General features: G+C 40.9%; 1 protein-coding gene across 27 annotated transcripts in view; it reads left to right on the forward strand.

The window, feature by feature from the left end:
• ARMC3 (armadillo repeat containing 3) overlaps positions 1-24,631 on the forward strand; it is a 194,200-nt gene that overhangs the window by 113,876 nt on the left and 55,693 nt on the right. For all 27 annotated transcript variants that reach the window (XM_033931336.1, XM_033931354.1, XM_033931353.1 and 24 more), the window contains 3 exons: positions 2,637-2,789; positions 2,873-2,978; positions 21,119-21,368. In XM_033931336.1, coding sequence (XP_033787227.1) covers positions 2,637-2,789; positions 2,873-2,978; positions 21,119-21,368 — 509 coding nt within the window. The remainder of the gene's footprint in view (positions 1-2,636; positions 2,790-2,872; positions 2,979-21,118; positions 21,369-24,631) is intronic.

Genomic DNA, 24,631 nt, shown 5'->3' on the forward strand with positions numbered 1-24,631 from the left:
TACTGAACAGCAGAGTCACATAATCTTGCCCAGTGCTCTGGCTCCACCTCCTTGATGGCACTCCTTTATAGGCCCCAGTCTCTGGGCTGGGGTTGTCTACATCCTAAATCCTGGTCAATTTGGTCCCCCCATCTAGTCTTTGGAAAGGAAGAGTTGGGTTGTCCGGGCATCAGCCCTGGTTATGTGTGAGTTAATACAAATTTCAAACATATTTTATTTCACAGTTTTCTAACTAATTTTGTATTTCTTTCTTTTTTTCCCCCAAATAAGAAATTTATGCAAAACATTTATACTCTGAACACACTTTTAACAAGCAGTTGCAGTGGCTTAGACATAAGTCCCCAGAATGATTTTAGAGAGGTTATCTAAAAGGCTGTCCTTTGTCCAGATAAGTATCCATTTAATGATCACCATTAGCCATCATTGCTGATGTTGAATATCTGGATATCCTAACAAATATAAAGAACAGCATTTATAAGCTAACCTTCGATTTGAGAGGTTGACTTCTAAACACTAGATTTTAAATTTATTACTGTTTTCACTTATTGTCCAGCCTGGGAATTTTTTGTTTTGGATATCCTTGTACCATCTGACTATTTCTGAACAAGTGGATAGTCATCCCATCTCGCAAGATCTCTTGTAGGAAGCTTCATTTACATATTTTTGATCCTCCCCTCTTACCTCAGGACTGCCCTCTGAATTCCAGTCGGTACAAAAGCAGAAAGCCATACCTGTATATGACACAGAAAAGGGGAGGAGTAAGGGGATTCTCCCTTAAATACAAGTCTAATCTGCTCATATTGTAAAATTGCATAACAACCATGAACAATAACAAGTTTTGTAAACATTAGAAACCAGAAGAAAAAAAATCTAACAAAAGGAAGCACAGCCTACATAACAGTGTGGGGCACATCAGTGAGAGACACCCTGGAGCAAAGTGCTTGATATTTGCGGATGTTAAACTTGGAAAGTCTGATCAAAGAATGAGAAGTCCAATTTACTGGTACTTATCGAGGCAGGCAATCGGCAAATCAGCAAATCCCAGAAAGACGAGTAGGAAAGATAAGAATCAAATTTTTCCTTCTTGTACAATTCCTGAACAAATGGGATGAAACAGAGCAGTCCCTCAAACTCAGTGTGGGACTGATGAGCCTGCTGCCAGAACTGACGATCCAAAGGCAGAATCCTGCTTGGCTGCCACATCTTTCCTGCAAATTACTATTGTATATCAGAGTGAAAGGATTAAAGGATAGAGATAAGAGATCAGAATGGGATCAGTGCAAATGGATTAATTGATATGCACAGGAGAGAAGAATGGGATCAGAGGCCCAGTTGTACTAAAAATGGTTGTTAAGATTGTGTGGGTCACTGTGGATTGATTTTTTTTGTCTGATTTTAAAATGGCGATTGATGTTCCAACAAATTTGCTTGCAAATAAGTTTTGCGGAGGTTCACCTAATCCCATCCGATCTGTCATTGAGAAAGTGACTCTCACACGTGCACAACCGGCAGGGAAAGCCCTGAAGCAACCTCCTGCCACTTAGTTATTCAGGGGAAGAAAACTTTTTTTATTTAATGGCACAGATGTGTGTGTGTTAAACGCACACAATACCTATCCCCATTATAAAAGAAGTCATGCCAGCCAGTCCCCGCACCCCCCCCCCCCCCACACACACACACAATGACCCCTTCCTGAGGACAGTCCGAACTAAAAAAAACAAATGTCAGCAGGAGGGAAGCCCACTTCTGGCTCGGCCACCCGGACTCCCCACCACCTGTAAATTACAGAACAGCAGGAGGTGGACCCCACGGAACTGATCACGATGCCATGAGCCCATGCCATGACTCCTTCCCATGACAGGAGGAACCCCACCTATGCCGTGAGCCCCCCATGCCCAGAGCATTTCCAGTGGCAGCTTCGCAGATAATACACATGCAACTTTAGCAAGTCTTAGCCACTATCTGTCAATCTCATTTGCATGAGCATTTTTTTGGAGAATAACTCGCTTTTTTAAAATCGTTACCAGAACAGCTGTGATAGCAGCCTGTCGTGTTTTAACACGGTTTTTTTGAGAATCTAGGCTTAAGAAAGTAGGTTAACTTAGGTGATTTGGCCTTGAAAGAGACAGCAAAAGTCAGCAGTAGGCTTTATCATGTTAATACTTCTCCAAGGAAATGGTGATGAGTACATGGCATATCTCATAGCAGAGTTGCTGGAGGCCAAAACAGTTCCAACATTCAATAAGGCCATTGTTGTTGTTTGTTCAGGAAGTTTTCCCTTTTGGAAAGCAGTCATGGATGGGAATCACTGCTCTGAGTACTGTGATGCAGCTCCTATCTTTCTGTCTAATATTAGATGGGCAACAGGTATAATGCATTTTTTTTTTCTCAGCAAAGACAAGAACTGTTGAGGATTAAAAGTGCAAACAATTCTGCAACTAGTTACAAGTGCTTATAGCTGTCAGTGTATAATATTAAGAAATCCATCAAAAATGTTTTCTTTTCAAACCGTGTTCCCACTTTTGATTAGCAGCAAGTATATAGCAAGATGGTGCATATTCTGTTTGTTTTTTTAAAATCAAATGTCCATTTATTTTGAAGATTACTTACGTACTTTGATTTCATTTTGTTCAAAGGAGAAAATAGAATAATTTTGCATGAAAAAGAAGTAGAGAGAGTTCTGGGAACCCTTTTGTTAATCGATAATTCTGGAGTTAAGACGGCTGCTTGCCAAGCTATAAGCAGCATGTGTGAGAATCACACCAGCAAAGAAGATTTCAGGAAGCTAGGTTTGTATGAGATGACTGCAAAATTATTGTTAAAGCTTGCAGTGACTACAAAAAATCATTCTGTAATAATATTCCTTTCATAGGGATTCCTCGGCTTGTTCAGTTGCTGAGCAGCGATGATGGAGAAGTGAAAGAAGCTGCTGCTTTAGCATTGGCCAAACTGACCACTGACAATTTTGCCAATGTGAAGTGAGTACAGATTCAGGAATTCACTTTTCGATTCCAAATCAGTCAGATAATTCCAGGTTAAGTCAAATTCTGCTTATGGCTATTTATGACCTTTATAGAAGAAAATTGTGCTGGAAAAGACTGTACTGAGTATAGAGTTGATTTTAGAAAGGTTTTTCCACATGTATAGCTTCTTTTTCATATGGAAAATGGCTCTTCCAAAATCACATGGCTGTATATGTATATATATATAAGTACTGTATGTGCACTTATATGCATGCTGTGAGTAGATGTTTTTAGAGATAGAGTTGTAAATTTGTGCACCCCCAGGGCAGTTGCTTAGGATGACACATAATGACTAAGGGCCTCTTCCATCAAACAGCGCTAGCAGTTTGTAGTGCGGTGAGCCGCGCTGAATGGCCCGTGCTGCTCCCGATGTTCATAGAGTTCCTATGAGCGTCGGGAGCAGCGTGGTCCATTCAGCGCAGCTCTCTGCGCTAAAAACTGCTAGCGCAGTTTGATAGAAGAGGCCCTAAGTTGCCCTTGTAAAATCAGAGCACTATTCACACTTTTATAAATCCCCTTTATATGATCTTTCTACATCACAGATGTGCTGCTCACAGATCTAGCATTTTTGTATAGTGAATGATTACACTTAGGGTCCCTTTTACTAAAGTTTTTGTCATTAGCTTGCCTTAACAGCAAATATTAGAATGCACTAAGGGCTAGATTCACTAAGCTCACAGATCGGATCCGATCCGTGAGCAATCCAATCCGATCCGTTGGCGGGGGGGCAGATTCACAATGCGTCCTCATGCAAATGAGGATGCTCAGAACCGACTGCATGGATCGCTGAATAGTGATCCCGACGCATTCACAGACCATCTGTAGATGGTCTGCGCATGCTTACAGAGCAGCGACCTTTTTTTTAACTTTTACTTTTTATAGCGAGCCCATGGTTTTAACCCACTTTAAACCCGCGGGTTAAAACCACGGGCTCGCACTGCGGGGGAAGGCCAGTAGATTCAGGGCAGAAGCAGGGCAGTGATCGGGGCAGAGAGCTGGAGAGTTGGGGCAGAAGCAGAGCGACGATCGGAGCAGAGTGCTGGAAAGTCAGGGCAGAAAGAGCAGGAGAGTCGGGGCGGAGAGCAGGATATGCAGTTGGAAACAATGTGAGCGACTGGTCCCCAGCAATCGCTTGTTTGTAGATTGGCCAGCCCACTCAGTGTTCCAGTTTTTTGTTAGTGAATCGCTGCCTGCCTTCTTTGCATGCTGTTTCCCCTCATTTGCATGCATGGATCGAATCGGATTGGAGGATGATTGGCCATGAGGTTAATGAATGGGGTCGGAGAGAAATCGGGTCGCAAAGTGGATGTGACTTGATTAATGGGCTTAGTTAATCTAGCCTGACATGCAAATGCTGTTCTGTAATTGTTGGGAGCATGCCCAGCATGTCCCGCAAACACTTAACTGAAAACTCCATTCATGCACATAAAGCTGGTTACAGTTAATGCGTATGCATTTAGCACCTCCTATTGGACAGTACACAAACTGTGATATGCAGTCCACACCCTTTCTCCAGCCATAAGCCACTTAGGCCCCAATTCACTAAAGTCAGCAATCATCGCTAAACCATTGATAAACGATTGCTGCTAACCGACCAAATTCACAAAATAGTCCACTACATGTTTTTGCCCTCGATCACCCATTTTCCGATCTGGCCATGCAAATTTGTAAAACCCCCATGCAAAATAGCCAAGCGATTGATTCACTAACATTTGCTTGGCTATTTTGTATCGAGTTTTACAATCCTAAAACCCAACTATTTGCCGGGGGGGATCATTTTTTTCTAATGGCACAGACCTCCCTCCTGCCATGAAGGCCTTCCCCCCAAAAGGCAGGAGGGTTGCCTACTCCCTCCTGCCCGCAAATACCTCCTCCCCCTGAAGAAAAAGGCACTGGAGGCCCCCTGCTCCCTCCCCTGGCCCCGTATCTCTAACATTCTTATGTTCTTAATTGGGAGCAGGAGGTTGAAAACACCTCCTGCTCTGACTCCTCCCCAATGACACTGGACCTTAGGCCCCTCCCTGATACATCATGTGATGCATGGGGAGGGGCCTAAGGCTCTGATTGGCGTAGGTGCCTCGGGCTCCTCCCTTGGGAGGGGCCTGAAGTGTCTGAGCCAATCATGGGCTTCTTTAGGGAGGAGCCTAAGGCAGTCCCTGAATGGTCAAAACAATATATGCCCCTCCCCCCAAAAGAAAAAAACCCCGGCAGAAGCCATGATAGCAGTGACAGGAGGCTGTTTCTCCTGTCAGTACTGTCAGGGCTCTGCACCGACTCAATCGCTCACTTGATAGTGAATCAATCGCTGTATGCAAATCAGCCAGAGAATTGACCATCAGCGATTGAGTCGCTATCTATGGTGAATCTGGGCCCTAGTTCCTGCCCCCTAATGACTTAATTATCCTATATAAGTTTTATGTTTTAAATTTGTAATTTCCAGACAAATTGACCTGGTTCTTTTATTTCTGTTATCTGTCCTTGAACTAAAATAACTTATGATAAGAATGCCCAAATTAAAGTGTGCTAAGTGCAATGTTACCAAGGTACAGTTGGTGTATTAGTATGGAAGCAGTTTTTTATATTGTCTTGTTTTAATGTTTATTGACATCTGGTTTATGTATGTTTCATTTGTTGTATGCTAAGGACTTCTAGATAGAGCAGACTATAAATAGCGTACATAAATACATTATACAATTTGAAAAGGGATTTACTATCCTGTAAGAAGGGGAAACTATTTTACAGAATACATTGTGAATGCAAACACTGTGAAACTTTAGCCTATTTATGAAATGTGTTACTTTCAGTTAAAACCCCTGGAGCCTGATTCACTAAGCCTTTCTTCAATAGGCAAAATGGAACAAAATATTCAGAAATTGGGCTGTTGTTTTTATTGTTTGTTTTTATTTGTTTACTTCTAGTGCTGTTTAAAAGATCACTCTATGCACTTCGAATTCTGAACCTTCTCTGAAGTCTGACTCTTCAGTTTAATAGATTCTGAAGGTTATTTTAGACCCATCTCTGTACATATAGCAACATGTATATGCGTGGATCACATATTTGTGTAGCTGGTGATATCAAAATGCCATTATTTTACAAATGAAGATCCATACCAAAGAGATTTCAAGGGGCTTGATGAGGTCATGATTTCGTGTGGCTTGTTGGGGGACACAAATCTACAAACTGGGAATATAGGTATGTGGGAGAAGAATTCCGTGTAGGATTTTGCACCAGCTCAGAGGCATGCACAGACTTTTAAAAAGTATAAAGAATTAAGGGACTAATTTTTCCTGTTTTTCTGCCTCCAAAATAAAAACAAAATTGCCGTTTCACTTTTTAATTAATAATCCAATTACCAATATTTCTAGCACAATTATAAACTTGGAATCTCCAGATCGCTAACAAGTCATTCATCTATATATTATTTGTATATATATATATACATATACAGAATGCTCTTTAATATCCACAAGTGTATCATTTTTGATTGACCACTACAATTTCTGGATTTTTGGTGTTAATGGCCACCTAGATAGACATTTTATTTATTTATTGGGATTTATTAACCACCTTTATGAAGAGATTCACTCAAAGCGCGGTGTACAGCAAGTACAACTCAACACAGAACTTACAATTTTTTTAACAGCATAACAATACTAAAATGACCAAATATAGTGAATGAAGTAATCTCAAAATCAGCAAATTGAAACTTTATAATAGAATTACCATGAAACAGTTTCAAAAATATACTTTACAGCACTGAAACATTATTTATAGCAGCCCCTCCTATTGTTTTTTCCATAATTGTTCTCTTTTACTTTGACTATTGTAGTTCTTGCCTTTTTACCTTTTGTTCCTGTTTGTCTTTGTTTTTAAAAGTCTTCGAAAGTTATTGTTACAGTTTGTTGACGCAATGTCAGCTTAAACTTGTATTTTAGCTAAAGTATGTTTTATGCCTAGAAGGCTGATTGGGTGGTTTAAGAAATTTTAAATAAACTTTAAACTTGAAATTCAAATAGCAAAGATATAACACAGTGTAAGCATAATACTTATGAAACGCATTCACAGTGATTGACCCATTCCAAAAAATCTTTCAGTTCGGTCTCAGATCCTAGCCACTCAGCAAAAATGTCGTCAATATAACGTTACCACAAAAGCATCTTTGTGAAATGTTTAGAAGGATATAGATGCTTATTCTCAAATGATTATATGTACAAACATGCAACCTTGGGGGCCATTATGGCCCCCATAGCAGTTCCCTTGATCTGTGTGAAAAATGTATTATCAAATTGAAAATAGTTCTTATTCAAAACAATCTGTGCAAGCTTAACCAAAACATCAATCTACATTGGTTTCTTATCTCCAGCTGGATTAGGAGGCATTCTGACTCAAAACAGGTAGGTGGGGGATGGAGATTTGGTGCAGTCTGATGGTACCTCAGATCAGGACTGCTACCCCTCCACCCCCACTTCCCTCATCTTGGTTGGTACAGAATAGTGAATCCTGTGGGGCATAGTTCAGCCAATGGTGCTCTTCCATTTTTATCCAGGTCTCAGTTATTTAATTTAATTTTTAATTTAATTTAATTCTTATATACCGCTAATAACTGTGAGGTTTCTAAGCGGTTTACAAAAATGATGCATTAAAGATACAATAAATAAAAATTAAATAAATAAGATAGGTACTTGGAAATTCCCTAACTGTCCCAAAGGCTCACAATCTAACTGAAGTACCTGAAGAAACAGTATGAAAAATAAAAATAAAAAGACAGAAGTAGAGATAGAGATAGAAATGAAATATTCCAACAAGTAATGAATAAATAATTTAAAGATAGAATTAAAATAATAATTAAAGTAAACAAAATAGAGATAAAAATAAGCATAGAGAGAAACAAACACACTCCAAAAAAGCATCAAGATCTTTGACTTGTAATTATTATGATCATTTAACACCAGATCTTAAATGCCTTTCCGGAATACATCATATCCCTATCCCACCTCCATCTCCACCCCAATTCACTTCAACCACTATTCCCATTCTATTCTTTAACTGCCGTCAACCCCAGTTCCGAAGGCTATCATGTGGGTCCCGAGTTTCCTCCAAGAACAGGCGACATCTCTGGCAAGGTAATCTCCATCACTGCCGCACATGATGCGAGATCCTCAGAGGTAGACCCTTTGGAATGGGGGAGGAGTGAAGATGGTGTCGGGTACCCTGCTGGAATGGGCTCCCGAACCGACCGTTGGTCTGAGCGTCGGACTGCAGCTCTCCTCTGTCGGCTCTCCCCTGCTGGAATGGGGGAGGAGTGAAGATGGTGTCGGGTGCCCTGCTCCCGATCTGGCCACTAGTGAAACTGGCAGTTGGTGCCGAGCACCGTCAGCGCTGCTCCTCCTGTAGTTCTCTCCCCTGCTGGAACGGGGGAGGGGTGTAGATGATGCTAGGTGCCCTGCTGGAAAGGGCTCACGATCTGGCCACTAGTGAAACTGGCAGTTGGTGCCGAGCACCGTCAGCGCTGCTCCTCCTGTAGTTCTCTACCCTGCTTAAGATGCCTAAGTGGTATTCACTGATGACATCAAAGATAGGAAAATTTTTATTGGCTGATCTGGCATTTCCAAGTACTGGTATCTTAGTTGTACTTTTATGGGTTACTTGATGGTGGTAGTCAGATTTTCATGTGGGAATAGTGTTTTGCCTCTTGAGTTTGTGTCTTCTAAGCAGATGGAAGAGTCTGTTGTTCCTCCTTCTCCAGATAACTGGAATATATGAAGATCTTGTTTAAAGTAGGTAATATTTCAGGGCTGTCTAGCTATTCAGTATAACAAAAAGCCAGTTTGTCTTTGGCATCCATTAACAGTGGAGTGTTAATGCAGACAATGCTTGAGGAGAGCATGAAGCCATTTGAATTTCCTAAGAAGTAGATTCTTTGGAGATATGTAGTCAGAAAGGTGTCTGCTTGTAGACTGGTAATATTCTATCTATATTTTATACTTTTATATCTTGAAACAAGGTAAAATAGATATTAGATACTGGACTTTAAAAACTGGAGACATAAATCAAATTTCTATTTTACTTCTGTGAAATTATTTGGAAGATTTAATGCAGAGGGAGATTCAGAAGAATATTAGAAATGTGGAGATAATATAAATCAAATATATGAATTTCAACTCATAGAATTGCAGCTATGGTTTCATCATTTTGCAGTTTCTGATACTGGTGTTTTTTAATGATCCAGTGGATGCAAAGATCACTGGAGGCTTTTTTTGTTGCAGATCCAGCACAGATCACAAGCAAAGCGAAAAGTTGCTTTCTTGGAATGTACAGAAGGAAAAAGTTTATTTTATGTAAACAAAACAATGAAATTAACTAAGGGCTCCTTTTATCAAGCCGCGCTAGCGGTTTAACGCGCGGAATACTGCACGCTAAACCGCCGGCCACGCTAGCCGCTAACGCCTCCCTTGAGCAGGCGGTAGTTTTCAGGCCAGCGTGGGGGTTAACGCGTGATGAAAAGTTGCGCGCGTTAACCCCGCTAGCGCAGCTTGATAAAAGGAGCCCTAAGTGAAGGAAAGAAAACTCAAAATAAAACCCAGGACTGGTGCCCCAACATAAACTGAGCAGAAGTATGTAAAACTATGAGCATTAAATGGTGTATTATTTAATCTAAATTGTAGGAGCTCGATGTGAACACAGCGTCTGGTGATTTTACTTCATACATAGCTTAATGAGAATGAGTCAGCATGGGTTCAGCAAAGGTATGCCAGTTAATTCGCTTTTGCGTTTGCAGATGGTATTTTTATACCTTAAAAAAATTTAAAAAATCTATCGAAACAATGTACATTTAGGCACAGTAGGTATTTTTTTGTTCCCGGAGGACTCACAATCTGAGTTTTCACCTGAGGCGATGGAGGGTTATCCCAACCACATATCCCTCCCAAGCATTTCCTCTCTGCCCCCTTCACCCCAAACTCGTCACCAACTCCTTCCATTCTTGGGCCTTGAAGTGATTGTCACCCCTTATACCCAAGTCTAGCCACTCTATCTAGCATTACATAATAGAATTACGATATTGTTCAAAAACACTGTTTAACTTAATCTCCTACCCCCACCTTCTAGTAATCAATATCATTGCTCTCTAACCTTTTGTAAAAACATCTTAATATATGGCCACATAACCCAACTATTATGCTGAACAAATTGTGAATAGATATAATAAACACTGTTTGAAATGTCTGTATGCAAATGCCAGAAGCCAAAGAAACAAGATGGGAGAGTTAGAATATATTGCACTAAATGAAAAGATAGATATAATAGCCATCTCTGAAACCTGATGGAAGGAAGATAACCAATTGGATACTGTCATACTGGGGTACAAGTTATATCGTAGTGATAGGGTGGATCAAATCAGTGGGGGCGTAGCATTATATGTTAAGGAGGGCCATGAATCAAACGGACTAAAAATTCTACAGGAGCATAAACACGCCTAGGAATCTCTATGGGTAGAAATTTCTTGTGTAAGGGGAAAAAGGATAGTGATAGGAGTATAATACCATCCACCTTACCAGGATGAATGGACAGATGTTGAAATGTTATCAGAAATTAAGGAGGCTAACAAACTGGGTAACACAGTAATAATGGATGATTTCAACTACCCCGCTGCTAACGTATCATGTTGTGATCGCTCATTCCCAGCGGGACCGTCACTTCTACTTCCTTTGCCGGCCCCGTAATGCCGTTTAGGATCAAGTCCAAGGTGACGTTTCCTCTTGTCGGCTCTCCCACTAATTGTTCCAGGAAGCAGTCCCCTAGCACTTCCAGGAACATTGGCTTCTTGCCACAATTTGAGGTTCCCAGGTCCCAGTCTATCCCCAGAAAATTGAAATCCCCCAAGATTACGACATTACCTGCGGGACGACTAAATTTAGGTTGGCCCACATTTTGCCCTAATCACTCCTTCAGAAACACCCCTTTCAGGTCTGGGTGCACAGTGGAATTCAGAGGCCTATAAAGTTCCTGGGTACGTCCAAAAAGCCGTTTCGATTATCAGCATTTGGATAACCTCTCTTTTATGATGACCAAGTGCTGAATTGGGTGGGTTTTTAGACGTGTTTAAGTTTTGGTTATGAGCCCCTTATTTTATAAGAGAATTTGTAGCAACAGTGTCTCCTTTAACTTCTCATTGCAGTCCACTCCTTTCTCTCCATCCCATGCACCATATATTTAACCTGGGTCCTCCACCACGTCCAATTGATTGTTGGGTCTGAGCTCCACGGCAGTCATTTACCTCTGTGATCCACTCATTGCCATTTGGATGTAGACAGATGCTCCTGAGTCCCACTCTTTGCTGCTGTTATGCTCTTTCTATGCCTGCTTAAAATATTTTCTATAACTACTTACTGCACTCCTGTGCTCACTTTTCTTTTGTTTTTCAAAGTGAAGATGACCCAGTGGGAAAGCCCACTTGTAGCAGAAGTTATCTGCCAAACTTGTTATAACTACTTTAAGTAAACTATTGTGCAAAGTTGTGGTGGAGATTTCCACAAAGATTTCCACTTGTGCAGCATCCCAGTCTATGGCCCCCACCTGCCTCACTGTCTGCAGTATCTGCCCTTTAACATGGTATCTCAAAATGTAAGTCAAAATATTTTGCAGTTTGTCTGGCAGCAGAGGCCCTGAGGTTCAATACATTTTTATGGTATGCAAGTAAAATATCCTATTTGCAGAAATTGGCCCTTTAAATATTTAATCTATTTGTCTGGGTAATATTTTAGTGAGCCAAGTTAGCTGGATAAAAAGGAGGTGGGATTTGAAGTGGGACAAGATGGGGTGTTTGGCCAGATAACATGATCAGTCATTATCTAGCTAAATATTCACTTACGAGGTAGTCTGCACAAACAGCTGTTGTACAGTTATCCAGATAACTTTATTTCAAGTAACTTCAGTTGGATATTCAGGAGAAAATTTATGTGAATAAGTATCATTTATTGATGCCTATGGGAAAGAAACAAATGTTGATGTTTACTCATCTTTTTGAGGGGACCCACCACCAGCAGCCCTTTCCAGAAGGTTTGCAAATGTTTGATAGTTTAAGCACGGAAGGTTTAACTTTCATTTTTGGCCGTGCAATTGCTGGAACTGAGTCTGACTTATTTCAGATCATGTGAACTTCCAGTAGATGTCCTGTGGATGTGCCTCTAAGGGTTTAAGCTCTATCGCCTTGCTGATCTGCGCGCCTATGGTTCATACTAGATTCTTTTTTTATATCAGCAGTGTGCTTTACAGACCATGGCCTTTGTACTCGTATGCTATAATATTATTAATAAATTTGACAGCTGTTGACAAGATATGGTTACACTATAGTTAAAATATGAAACTATTGAAAACCATTTGCACAATATCAAAAATGGACACTACTTCTATAATCCAACTTATTAATTAGATTTACTACTTAAGTAATTGGATTTAATAGTATGACTGTTGACTTTTTGACTTTTTAATCACATTACATTAATTTAGCTTCTAATGGGGACAAGCCTCAGACTTAGAAGAACATGTTTCCCAAAATGGGATTACTTAAAGAGAGAAACACATTACTCTCTTATCTCCTTATAACATCACCGGCTATTACCAGTCAAAAAGTCAACAGTCATACTATTAAATCCAATTACTTAAGTAGTAAATCTAATTAATAAGTTGGATTATAGAAGTAGTGTTCATTTTTGATACTGTGCAAATGGTTTTCCAATAGTTTCATATTTTGTGTATACAATACCATTTGAAGTTTGTATTGTTTTGTTGTATTTACACTATAGTTAAGTCATCCCTATTCATAAACTTACCCTTGTAGTTTAAAATTTTATGGTTCTTTCCAAACATGTGTTTTGTCTGTCTGTCTTAACTAAATTGTAAGTTTTGCAAACAGTGATTTCTCTTATGTGTATCTGCACAACACTGTAAATCTTATAATGCTGTATAAATGAATAATAGTAGCAGTAATACAGAACACTAGATCAATACTATAAATCACTACAAGGGCCATTTAATAACATTTGCAACAGCTAATGCTGTTAAAGTGCATTACTTACTGCAGGGCATAAAATGGGCCCCTGTGGTCAATGTGTGTCAGTGGTATTAGAGTGCACTGTTAATAAATGACCTAAATCAAATAGTGTTATTGATGTTTGATATATCATAAAAATAATACTCTAATTCACTGAGTTATTGGTGTTATATCACATAAAGAGACCTTTCCTATACAGTTACAGCATGTAAAAAATCTTTACTGTGTGGCAAGTGTATTGTTAGCACAAATATACTAATTGCCTCCAATTATTCCGCAAACAACTGAAAACCTGGCTTTTCTCTAACATATCACAAAATGACTCGGAAATGTGAAAACTCAATAATGTTGAAATAAACACTTTCACCAAAACAATATAGTGGATGTCTAACATATAACATTTCTTCTCCTGTTTATATTCCCTCTGTTCATATGCTCTTGTAAATCTGTCTCCTCTCTCTTCTTATATTTTTAAGCTTTGTAAACCGTGCCGAGCTCCACTTCCGTGGAGATGATGCGGTTTATAAACTTAAGGCTTAGTTTAGTTTAGTTTAGAAGGTGGTAAGTGTCTCCATGCTACCTGCAACAGTGACATTGGGCTAGATTCACTAAGGGCACGGATCGGATCCAATCCGTGTCCAGGGGGCTGATTCACGAATCACCCTCATGCAAATGAGGGCGATCGGAATCAGGCCCCCAACTGCTTTCCCGGGCCTGGCAGAGATTTTTTTTCTTTCTTTTTTTAACTTTTATGGAGCCCGTGGTTTTAACCTGCTTAAGCCTGCGAGTTAAAACCACAGGCTTGCACTGCGGGGAAGGGTGGGAGAGTCGGGGCAGGCAGGTGTTTGGGGCAGCAGGAGAGTTGGGACTGCAGGACAAAAGACAGCTCCTTCCATTTAGCCAGGGGATGCAGGCGATCCTTGGCAGCGGGAGAGTTGGGACAGCAGGAGAGTCGGGGCTGACAGGGCAGAAGGCAGGGCAGTCAGAAAGGGCTTGAGTGACTGGTTCTCAGCAGTCGCTTGTTTGTGATCGACCAGCCCAGTCGGTGTTGCAGGGTTTTGGTTAGTGAATCGCGTCCTTGCCTACTTTGCATGCCGTTGCCCTCATTTGCATGCGTGGATCGGAGCTTGGTCGGCAGAGATATATGTGAATCGGGCTGGAGGGAAATCAGGTCGCAAAGGGGTCGCAAACCCATCGCTACACGATCGGTTTGCTTTGTGAATCTAGCCCATTGTGTTGGAAGTTACCGTGCACTATTCATTCCCCTCCCCATAACAAAGTAATGGCTACTGTGGTCATACACTAAGTTACTGAACACTAATTCATGTGCTGACTACTTAGCACATGCGAGTAAAAGGGCTCCAAACGGTCATAAATGTATTGTCAAATATGCAAGTTTCACTATTTTTTAAACATTGACCATGTTGAAAATAAATATTCGTGAACACTGGTACAAATTACCCTTGAGTTTCCTCATCCTCCTGTGCTTACTCTGCCCAGAGGGAACAGCTGCACAGAATAAATTTGATCCTTTGTTTTTCCTTTTGAGACTAAACCTGTCTACTGAAGATATTCTAGTTCTATGTTGCAGTGCTGAGAATAGTACTGCAGCGTTTACAATTGATGCAAAATGCAGCGGTCAAACTGATCTTTGGGCTGAGGAAGTTTGACCACGTGACACCCTACTACCGGCAGCTGCATTGGCTGCCAATGGAGGCACGCGTAAAGTTTAAATTTGCCTGCTTCTGCTTTAAAGCACTATACGGACTTGCCCCTAAATATATAACTGACCTTTTCGTCTTCTCAGCCAACAGACACAAGAGAAGCTCACATTCCAACTTCGTTTCCCCCCCAGTGAGAGGTTGTAAACTGAAAAAACACCATGAACATCTTCTCTCGCGCCAAGCAGCATCATGGGGTAAAGACCTAGAACAATTGCTTTCGCCCACTACTTATGAGGAATTTAGGAAACGTCTGAAAACACACCTGTTCCTAAAGTATCTAGACAACTGATCCTCTCTTCTCTCGCCCCTCTATAGCGATTAACTTGTTCTATTGATCACTCTCTCCTCAAAAATGGATTTCCTGTCCTATTAACCCTCTTTCTTCCTCCCCTCTTAAAGTCAATCAATTTGTACCTTTGCTTAATCTTTGTAAACCGCATAGAACTTCACGGTATTGCGGTATATAAGCTGTTATTATTATTATTACTGCTCTGTTGGTGCAGTGTAATTTTTTTGCACTCCCCTCCCCCCCCCACCCTGCACCTCAATGCTAGATCAGAAAACCAGTAGCAGCAGATAACTCTAGCATAATCAATATAGTAACTTAAAAAAAAAAAGATCAAGCACCATATTACAAATATGGGCAGGCCCAAGAGAGCACTCTTGAGGAGGGTACATGCTGCATTCTGCTTTTTCTCTGTTCATTTTAATACTTCCGTATTGAGGTTTTTGCCCCATTGTGTGTAAAAGACAGGTTAAGGTACAGAGGGGGTCCTTCAGCCCTCCCTTCTGCACTACAGAATACCGTACATAAGAACAGCCTTGTGATTCAGACCAGTAGTCTATCTATCCCAGTATCCTGTCTTCACAGAGGCCAATCCAAGTCACAAGTTCCTGGCAAAAACCCAAATAGTAGCAGAATTCCATGCCACCGATTCAGGGCAAGCGATGACTTCTATGTCTGTCTCAATAGCAGTTTATAAAATAACATAACATAACATCGTGCTTCATAACCGCGTAACCTTAAGTTCTACACAATTTACAAAAGATTATAATAAAGACAATTTAAGAATAACAGAAAGAAATTTTTTTAACTAGAAGCATAGACAAATTGATAACCTATCAGCAATAACAAAATGAAAAAAGGCAGTGAGAAGATTATAAATTAAAGACAATTTAAGAACGACAGAAGGAAATTATTTAACCAAGTATTTTGAAAAGAGATAAGTTTTCAGTTGAGTTCTGAAATGTTTATAAGAACAGGCTCCAAGCAATAACAATCAAAATTCTCTGTCATGTGAAGCTGCTTGGAATGCTAAAGTATGGTCCAGAAATTTCTTACTTTTACAGCCCTGTACTGATGGGAAGTAAACGGAGCATGAGATTTTCTACTATTTTTATACGATGCTAAAGAGAATCTATTAACCATATAAAATGGAGCGGTACCATACATAACCTTATAGCAAAAGCAACCCAACTTAAACAAAACACGAGCCTCCATTGGCAGCCAATGCAACTCACAATAGAATGGAGTCACATGATCATATTTTTAAGACTGTAGATCAGGGGTAGGGAACTCCGGTCCTCAAGAGCCGTATTTCAGTTGGGTTTTTGGGATTTCCCCAATGAATATGCATTGAAAGCAGTGCTTGCAAATAGATCTCATGCATATTCATTGGGGAAATCCTGAAAACCCGATTGGAATACGGCTCTCGAGGACTGGAGTTCCCTACCCCTGCCATAGATCATTCTAGCCTCAGTATTCTGAATCAATATGAGTCGAACCATGTGTTTCTTGGGGATTGTTAAATATACAATATTACAATAATCCAAAAGACTCAGTAATAATGGTATGTAGTTTCCATAGCATGTAATAACCTTTACATACCACAGCATCTATTTGTTTTTTTCATGGTCAGATGCTGATCCAAAATAACTCCCAGAATTTTAATTGTTGGTTGAATTATATACAAGGTAGAATTTATACTTGTCTTATCAGGGTTAAGCTTGAGTTTGAAATCTTGCATCCAAGAGTTCATCAATTTCAACACAGACTCAATTTTATGAGAGATATGAAATAATACTGTAGCACAAGGTATGACAATTGTGATATCATCAGCATAGCTGAATAGTTCTAATCCTAGTTTACCCAAACTGTAATCCAGGGAGGAAAGATATACATTAAACAATGTGGGTGAAAGTGGAGAACTCTGGGGTACACCACTTGGATTTTTCCAGTTAGTGGAAAACTGATTATTAAACTTCACCTGATATTGTCTGACTTCCAAAAACCCTTTAAACCACAGGAGAACATTATCCTGTAGGCCATAAGCATCCAAACAAGCCAATAATTTGGTATGATCTACCAAATCAAAGGCGCTACTTAGGTCGAATTGAAGCACCAGTGCACTGTTACCCCCTGCTCAGTAGGCTATTTAAATGGTCTAATAATGTAGCCAACACTGTCTCAGTACTAAAATAGGTTCTGAAACCTGATTGGGAATCGTGTAGCAGGGAATGTTGCTCAAGATATTTTGTGAGCTGGGTTTGAACAAGACCCTCCATGATTTGTACAAAAACGGGACTGGGTGTAATAGGTCTATAGTTAGATGGTAATGAAATGGATTCTTTGATGTTTTTAATTAATGCAGCACCATGGATGGTGTGTAAACCACCAGGAGATTCCATTGCTGTGCAGGATGTGAATAGTTCACCACACCAGACAATGCCATCTCTTTGAATTCCGATAGCTGGACTATTTCTCCAGCAATGTTGAGGGCAGTGTTAGTGTTTAATGTCGACATGAAACATATTGACTCGCTAATGGGAAAGGGTAATATCTGTACCGCCTTTGCATAACAGCGGGTTGATATCAGAGAATTGTATATAGCAGTGGTTCTCAAACCTGTCCTGGGTGATCCCAGCCAGCTGGGATTTCAGGATCTCCCTAATGAATATGTATGAGCCAGATTTTCATGCCTCCCACCTCCATTAAATGCAGATCTCTCTCGTGCATATTCATTAGGAATATTTTGAAAACTCGACTGGCTGGGGGTTCCCCAGGACAAGTTTGGAAACCAATGGTTTATAGAGTCAGAATGAAAGTGCCACCCTAGTTGACATTTTCAGTGCTCAAAGTGAGGAGAAGAGTGCAGAATGGTGTGAATCCCTGACTTCTGAATTAGTCAGCTATCACGATCATTACTCATAGAGCTGCTATGTATAAACCCCTTTGTTACTCTGGATGGTCTGTAGATTGTGGTAGCCTCCCTTGAGAAACTGTTGCTTCATTGGATTTACTCACTTTGGACTTGTATGGAAGGCTCAAGCTAAAGAAAATCAATCAACAAGATTGGGCTTTTGGAGTAAGGTTCTTCTTTCCTCTGCCCAGATTGCTTTGATCCTGAAGAGTATTATTATGTCCCTTAAGTTAGAGAGTCTTAACAATGCTGCAGGATTTTAAATTTTAGATTTCCCCCAAATCTCCTTTTTGACATTATCTTCAGGACACAGTGAAGGTATTTGAAGGGTACCTTTCCTCTGATAAGAGAGGAATGGAGGTGGAGATATGAATGGCACTCTAGGTTCAAACCAGTTGAAGGATAAGTTGGATCTTACAACTTATTGGAGAACTCAGTGGAGGAATCGTAAGAGGAACTTTGCTAGTTATCCTTGTATTGCCTCAAGATTGAGTGTGGAAGCTTCAGTTGTTTATGTTATAAGATTTGAATTTTTCCAGCTCAAGTAAGGCTACTCACCAGGCTCAAAGGAAGAAATTTCTGGCAAATGCACCAAGTGGTTTTATCTCTTTGGATGGCAGTTTCCTTGTAAATTCTTGCTCTATGGCAGGATGTTAAATATCCATCACAATTAAGATCTTTTGTGGATTCAAGAAAACTTCCGAAAGCCTGATGGTTCACAAACTGTCTGAGGGAGTTGGGGTTTGCATGGTCATTTGATCTGAATTTTGTTGCTGTTTTTCCTCATTTTCTTCACTACTGGCTAGTACCTTACCCAGGTCTGTTGGACCTCCAGCAGTAGTGGTGTGATTTATTAATTAGGAAATATCAATATACTAGCTTTTTCTGAATGTTTTATTGTTTCTTTTACCTGTTTTTTTGCTTAAACTATGCGTTTGTGATTTATTGATATTCTAATAAATAAAAGTGAAAAAAGGTAATATATACAATATATTTTGCCATATATAACTTCACTGCCATCTATTGGTCATTGACAGAAATTATAGTATATGTATATATGTTTTTCTAAGTGAATCCCAACTACCGTGTTTCCCCGATGATAAGGCAGGGCCATCAAATAAGACAGCCCCCCCTTTTTAGAAAAAATTGTAAAATAAGGCACCCCCCCCCCCCCCGCAAATAAGCCACCCACCGATACCTGCGCTTACCCGAATCGGGTGGTACGGTGGGTGACTCCGTGTGGTCCCTCCCTCCGTGTGGTCCCTCCCTCCCTCCAGAGCCGCATGTGGCTCTTTTCCACCTTTGCCGTGGCTCCGGTAGTGTGTCACGCAGGAATGCAACTTACAAGTCCGGCGTCGCGGCGGGAAATAGCCATGCTGAGCAGTGAGCTCAGCACGTAGACAGATGAAAGCCTTGCTTGCTGATTGGTCCGGCGGCCGTGCCGCCGGACCAATCAGCAAGCAAGGCTTTCATCTGTGTAGTGCTGAGCTCATTGCTCAGCATGGCTATTTCCCGCCGCGACGCCGGACTTGTAAGTTGCATGCCTGAAAAAGAAATCATCCTGGCCGGGGTCGGTGTCATGTTCCGGAGATCTACAGCCTTCCTATCTCCCTCTCCCTTCTACCTGCTTCCGGCCACATCCCCTGCTCCGCGGCTCTCTTCGGCAACTCAGCAGCAGCGTTCGACACAAGCTTCTGACGTCGGGGCCTACCCTCTGCGAGTCCCGCTTGTTTCAACTTCCTTTTTCCACAAAGGCGGGACTCGTAGAGGGAAGGCCTCGATGTCGGCAGCTTGTCTTGATCACCGCTGCTGACGAGTTGCTGAAGAGAGCCGCGGAGCAGGGGGATGTTGCCAGGTGCAGGTAGAAGGGAGAGGGCCAGATGCAGGACTCGTGGGTGAGGGAGGAGAAGAGAGAGGGGAGGGAAACAAAAGGAAATATTTCATACTGGGCTGGGCCGGAGTGGAGAGAGGGTGGAAAGACATTGAAAGGGTAAATAAGGCATCCCCCCGAAAATAAGCCCTAGAGCATATTTTGGCCTTCCAAAAAAAATAAGACAGTGTCTTACCATCGGGGAAACACGGTACCTGTGGTGAGGCTTTTTCCTCGAGGTTCGCCCCTTGTTTTAGCCTTCATGTCTCTGAGCATATTTTGTGACTAAATATGAAGATATATGTTACATTCTAAGAAGTTTGAATATTGCAAAAGAGAGTGATTTTTTTGTCATTTTCAGGTAGGAGAGAGTGGGCATCCCTCCTGCCTTTCGTGGGTTGGGAGGTTGTTTTGGGGGTTCCAGCAAGAGGAAGTGGGCATCCCTCCTGCCGCGGACAGTCAGAGGGTTCGGGGGTGGCAGCAGGAGAGAGTGGGCATCCCTCCTGCTGCGGACAGTCTTGGGAGGAATCCCTGCAGCTGCCACTTAGCTGATCACAGCAGGGAGATTCCTTTACCGCGATCAGCTGATGGCAACCGGCGCCTGTGACATGGACGTCAGTTAGAGAATCGGGGTGGTTAGGTGGGGTTAAGCATCTGCCCGTTAGAACAGACATAATTCTGTAAAGGACACTGTTGCGCGATTCTCAGCTGCCACTTAGGCAGCTTCTGAGATCGGTGTCCTATATAGAATCTGTCCCTTTCTGCACCCAGTTTTCTCAAATCGTCCAAAGTTGGACTTAATTATCCTATCAAAAATGTTCCTCGTATTTAGTGAACCTTTTATGAAATATCATGATAGTTTTACACACACGTGCTTAAACATGTTCTGATCTAGTCATCCTGTACAAATTTAGGGGAGAGCTCTTTTTTTCCATAAGAGTGGATTTGATATAGTTGTCACAAATCTCATTCTGATCATAGAAGATGTCTGTGCCTTCATTGGCAGTTAAAAAATCTAATTGAAATCCCAAAGCACATTCTTCAATTTAAACTCTGGGTAAAGAAGGCTCTGTCTTTTCCACTAATCCATACAACCTCTGTCTTTACCGTATTGAATTGCATACTTTTAGCTAGATTGAGGTTATGCAGAAGTATTCAAATACCATTTGTAGTGAAAATAGAAGCAATTTAACATGCATGAGACACTAGTTTAAAGAATAATAATTGAGACTTTTTTTTTCTTTCAACAGTGCTGTTGCAGAAGAAGAAGGTATTGAACCATTAATACTTCTTCTGTCAGATCCAAAAGACGGAGCTGTGGCTAATGCGGCAACTGTGCTTATAAATATGGCCTCCCAGGAAGCTCTACGCCTCACAATGCAGACATATGGTATAATGCCTGCAATTGTGGGACCTCTCCAGAGTGCAAATGACCTAGTGCAGACTAAAGCAGCACTCACTGTTGCTGCCCTTGCATGTGATGCCAATGCAAGAAATGAGGTGAACATTATATTTATATGTGCAGTAGAGCATTGAAGCAAGTAAAAATATGGAGGTCTGATAAAATCAGCATATGTGTAGTGTATTTAGGATCTATTAATACTCATAAATGTGTCCAAATTGAAGATATTTGACCTCATTTGAAAAAGGCCTGCTTAATTAAGAGATAATATTTTCACAAATTTTTCAAAGATGGTTTAAATGCAGAATGGCTCGTATAAATTTGCATGGGTATATGAGCATGTACTTTTATGTGGGCCACATAGGCATTCTCAGGAGTATAAGTTTGGATGGAGCTAAGGTGGAACTGTGATGTATGCACATATTTCATGAAATACTTGTTCGCATCAATGGATTCCGCACATATTGGCACATTTGAGGCATGTACAGATTTGAGCCAGAACAATTGTTCACTACCGGGGGTCATTCGGAGAGCATCCAACAAACATCCTGAACTTCACAATTAATAATAATTGGTACTCATCCTCAAAGTGAAAGGAAAAAGCTTCAGAGTCCCTGCTGGATTTACTCAATCAGCACATTATAGGACAATAATGTTACATAGTAACATAGGGCCGTATTCTCAAAACTTACCATACCATTAACGATGGTCACTAAACCGGTTTAGCGTGCCAGTATTTTACCGACCAATTAGAATGGCTCATCGTGATCTTTTCCAAGCTTCCTAGCAATCTCTGACTCTGCCATGCAAATGCAGTAAAACAAGGTCATTAATATTAAAATGGTAGTAAAATGGGCTCATTAATATTTAAAGAAGCACTTCTGGCGATTCCCTTTCATTGCTAGGGATTCCCTAACCTAGATGTGCCACATTTGCTGTCATAACCTTACTTTCCAGTTAGTGCCTGAACACTGATTGGCTCAGGCACTGACAGGAAAGTTAGGCTTGACAGCTCAGATCAAGTTTATCAAGTTTATTAGCAAAATTTGATTGATCGCCTATTAGAATCACTAAGCGATGTACAAATCAAAAATAAAAGAGGTTCACATTTAACAATTTTATGACATAAACATACAAGAATTTGGGAAGGAATGGATGAAAGTTACAATTTTCAAGTAGAGTAGAAAAGGGAAAGAACAAAAGGAAAAGGGTGGTAAACCACAGCATTTTTAGCAAGACATATTCTGCTTTTAAATATTGAATGCATCTCTAAATAAATAAGATTTTAAAAGTTTTTTAAATGTTAAAACGTCTTTTTCATTACGAATATATTGTGGAAGGGCGTTCCACCATAGGGGACCCGTCACAGAGAATATGTCAGCCCTTCTCGTACCAATAATTTTTAGGGAAGGGACTGAAAGAAGGTTCTGACCAGTAGAGCGAAGTAAGCGTTGTGTGCTATGAGGTATTAAGAGTCTAGATATGAATTGAGGTTCCTCTGAAGCTATAGTTTTAAAGATGAGCAGTGTTATTTTAAAAGTGATTCTATGGCTAATGGGGAGCCAATGAGAATCTATCAATAATGGTGAGACATGATCATATTTCCTGGCGTTATATGTTAATTTTATTGCAGTATTTTGAATCAGTTGTAATCTCCTTAATTCTTTCTGTGAAATATTAAGAAAGAGAGCATTGCAATAATCGAGTTTTGAAATTACTAAAGAATGGATTAATATTTTAATAGAGTTAGGGTTCAAAAATTTGGATATTGATCTAATAAGACGTAGTTTGAAAAAGCAGGATTTAACAGTAAGAGAAATATGATCATGGTAGGTAAGTTTTTCGTCGATTAATACACCAAGGATTTTAACTGAGGGAACTAAATTTAGTGTAGTATTATTGAGGATGAATGAGTTTGACAGAGTTATATCATTTTTCCAAGTGAATAATACAGCTTTAGTCTTCTTTATGTTAAGAGCCAATTTATTTGTATTAAGCCAGGTATGAATTAAGCCAGGTATGTATTAAGCCAGGTATGATCCCCCCCATACAAATAAAAAAAGACCCTAAAAATCGAAGGACAGCAGGAGGGAGGCCACTCCCCCCACCGAGGTCACCTGGCACCCCAGCACATGTAAATCAAAGGACAGCAGGAGGATGCCTACCCCCTTCCGCCGCTGAGGTCTCCCACTCCTCCATGACAACTCCCCCCCCCTGCACCTTTAAATCAAAAGATGGCAGGAGGAATGCACACTCCCTCCCACCCCGATGCATCCTGGGATGCACTGGGGAGGGTCCTAAGGCTCTGATTGGCCCAGGCACCTAAGGTCCCTCCTGTGGGAGAGGTCTTAGGCACCTGGGCCAATCAGAGCCTTAGGCCCCTCCCTCGTACATCCCAGGATGCACCAGAAAGGGTCGCCATTCTGAAAAGGTGGGTCTGCCAGCCAGAGGGAGTAGGCATCCTTCCTGCTGGCCTTCGTCTTAATGTACGCAGGGTGGGGGGAATGGGAAGACCCTGGCGGCGGGAGAGAGTGTACATCCCTCCTGCCATCCTTTGATTTAAAGGTGTGGGGGTTGTTGGGGGATGGGGGGAGACCCTGGCAGCAGGAGGGAATGGGCATCCCTCCTGCCATCCTTCAACTAAGCAATAGGTGGGAGCAGGCTACCATTTAAGGGTCAAGTGCTCTTTGGCAAGGGTTTGAACGAATTGATATCCAATGTAGCAGATTACCATCTTAAGTCCTTGCCGGATGCTCATCCAAGGGTCCAGGCGTAGTCATTTTCATGGCTTCCAATGTTTTTACTTTCATTCTGATATAATTTATGTAATATCACAATGGGGATTCTCAGAACGCCACCCTATCCAAACAGGAATAGCGTGGCAGCACTCTTCACTGATTCTACCTAATTATGTGACATAATTTTACTTTTATACTTTTACTTTGTTTTATATAATTTTATCTTCATCTTTATCTTAGTTTCATAATAAATATTAAATTCTCCTTTTCATTTCATTTCAAATTCTCTTGACTCATTTCTATTCTTAATGCTAATGGTATTTAACTTAGCTTAATGCTGTTGTTGCACTAGTCCCCACCAATGTGTTTAAAATCTTCCTCAGGATAGGGGTTTGTGACACAACATTTGCATAAGTGTATTCACTTCCCTAGCATAGCGACCAGCTTCCATTCCCTTCTTGTGAGTTCCAGTGTTTTTGCCAGTTTTCAGGGGAGACTTCTGTGCAAAGATCCTATCAGGGCGCTAGGCAGAGATTTGGAGGTACCAGGTGACCTCAGTCCTCCGGTTCCCAACCCTCAACAGCCTCCAAGAAACAACAATGATGCCAGGTAAATAGCCATCC

Source organism: Geotrypetes seraphini, chromosome 2 (assembly GCF_902459505.1).
Source record: "Geotrypetes seraphini chromosome 2, aGeoSer1.1, whole genome shotgun sequence".
NCBI classification, from domain to species: Eukaryota; Metazoa; Chordata; class Amphibia; order Gymnophiona; family Dermophiidae; genus Geotrypetes; species Geotrypetes seraphini.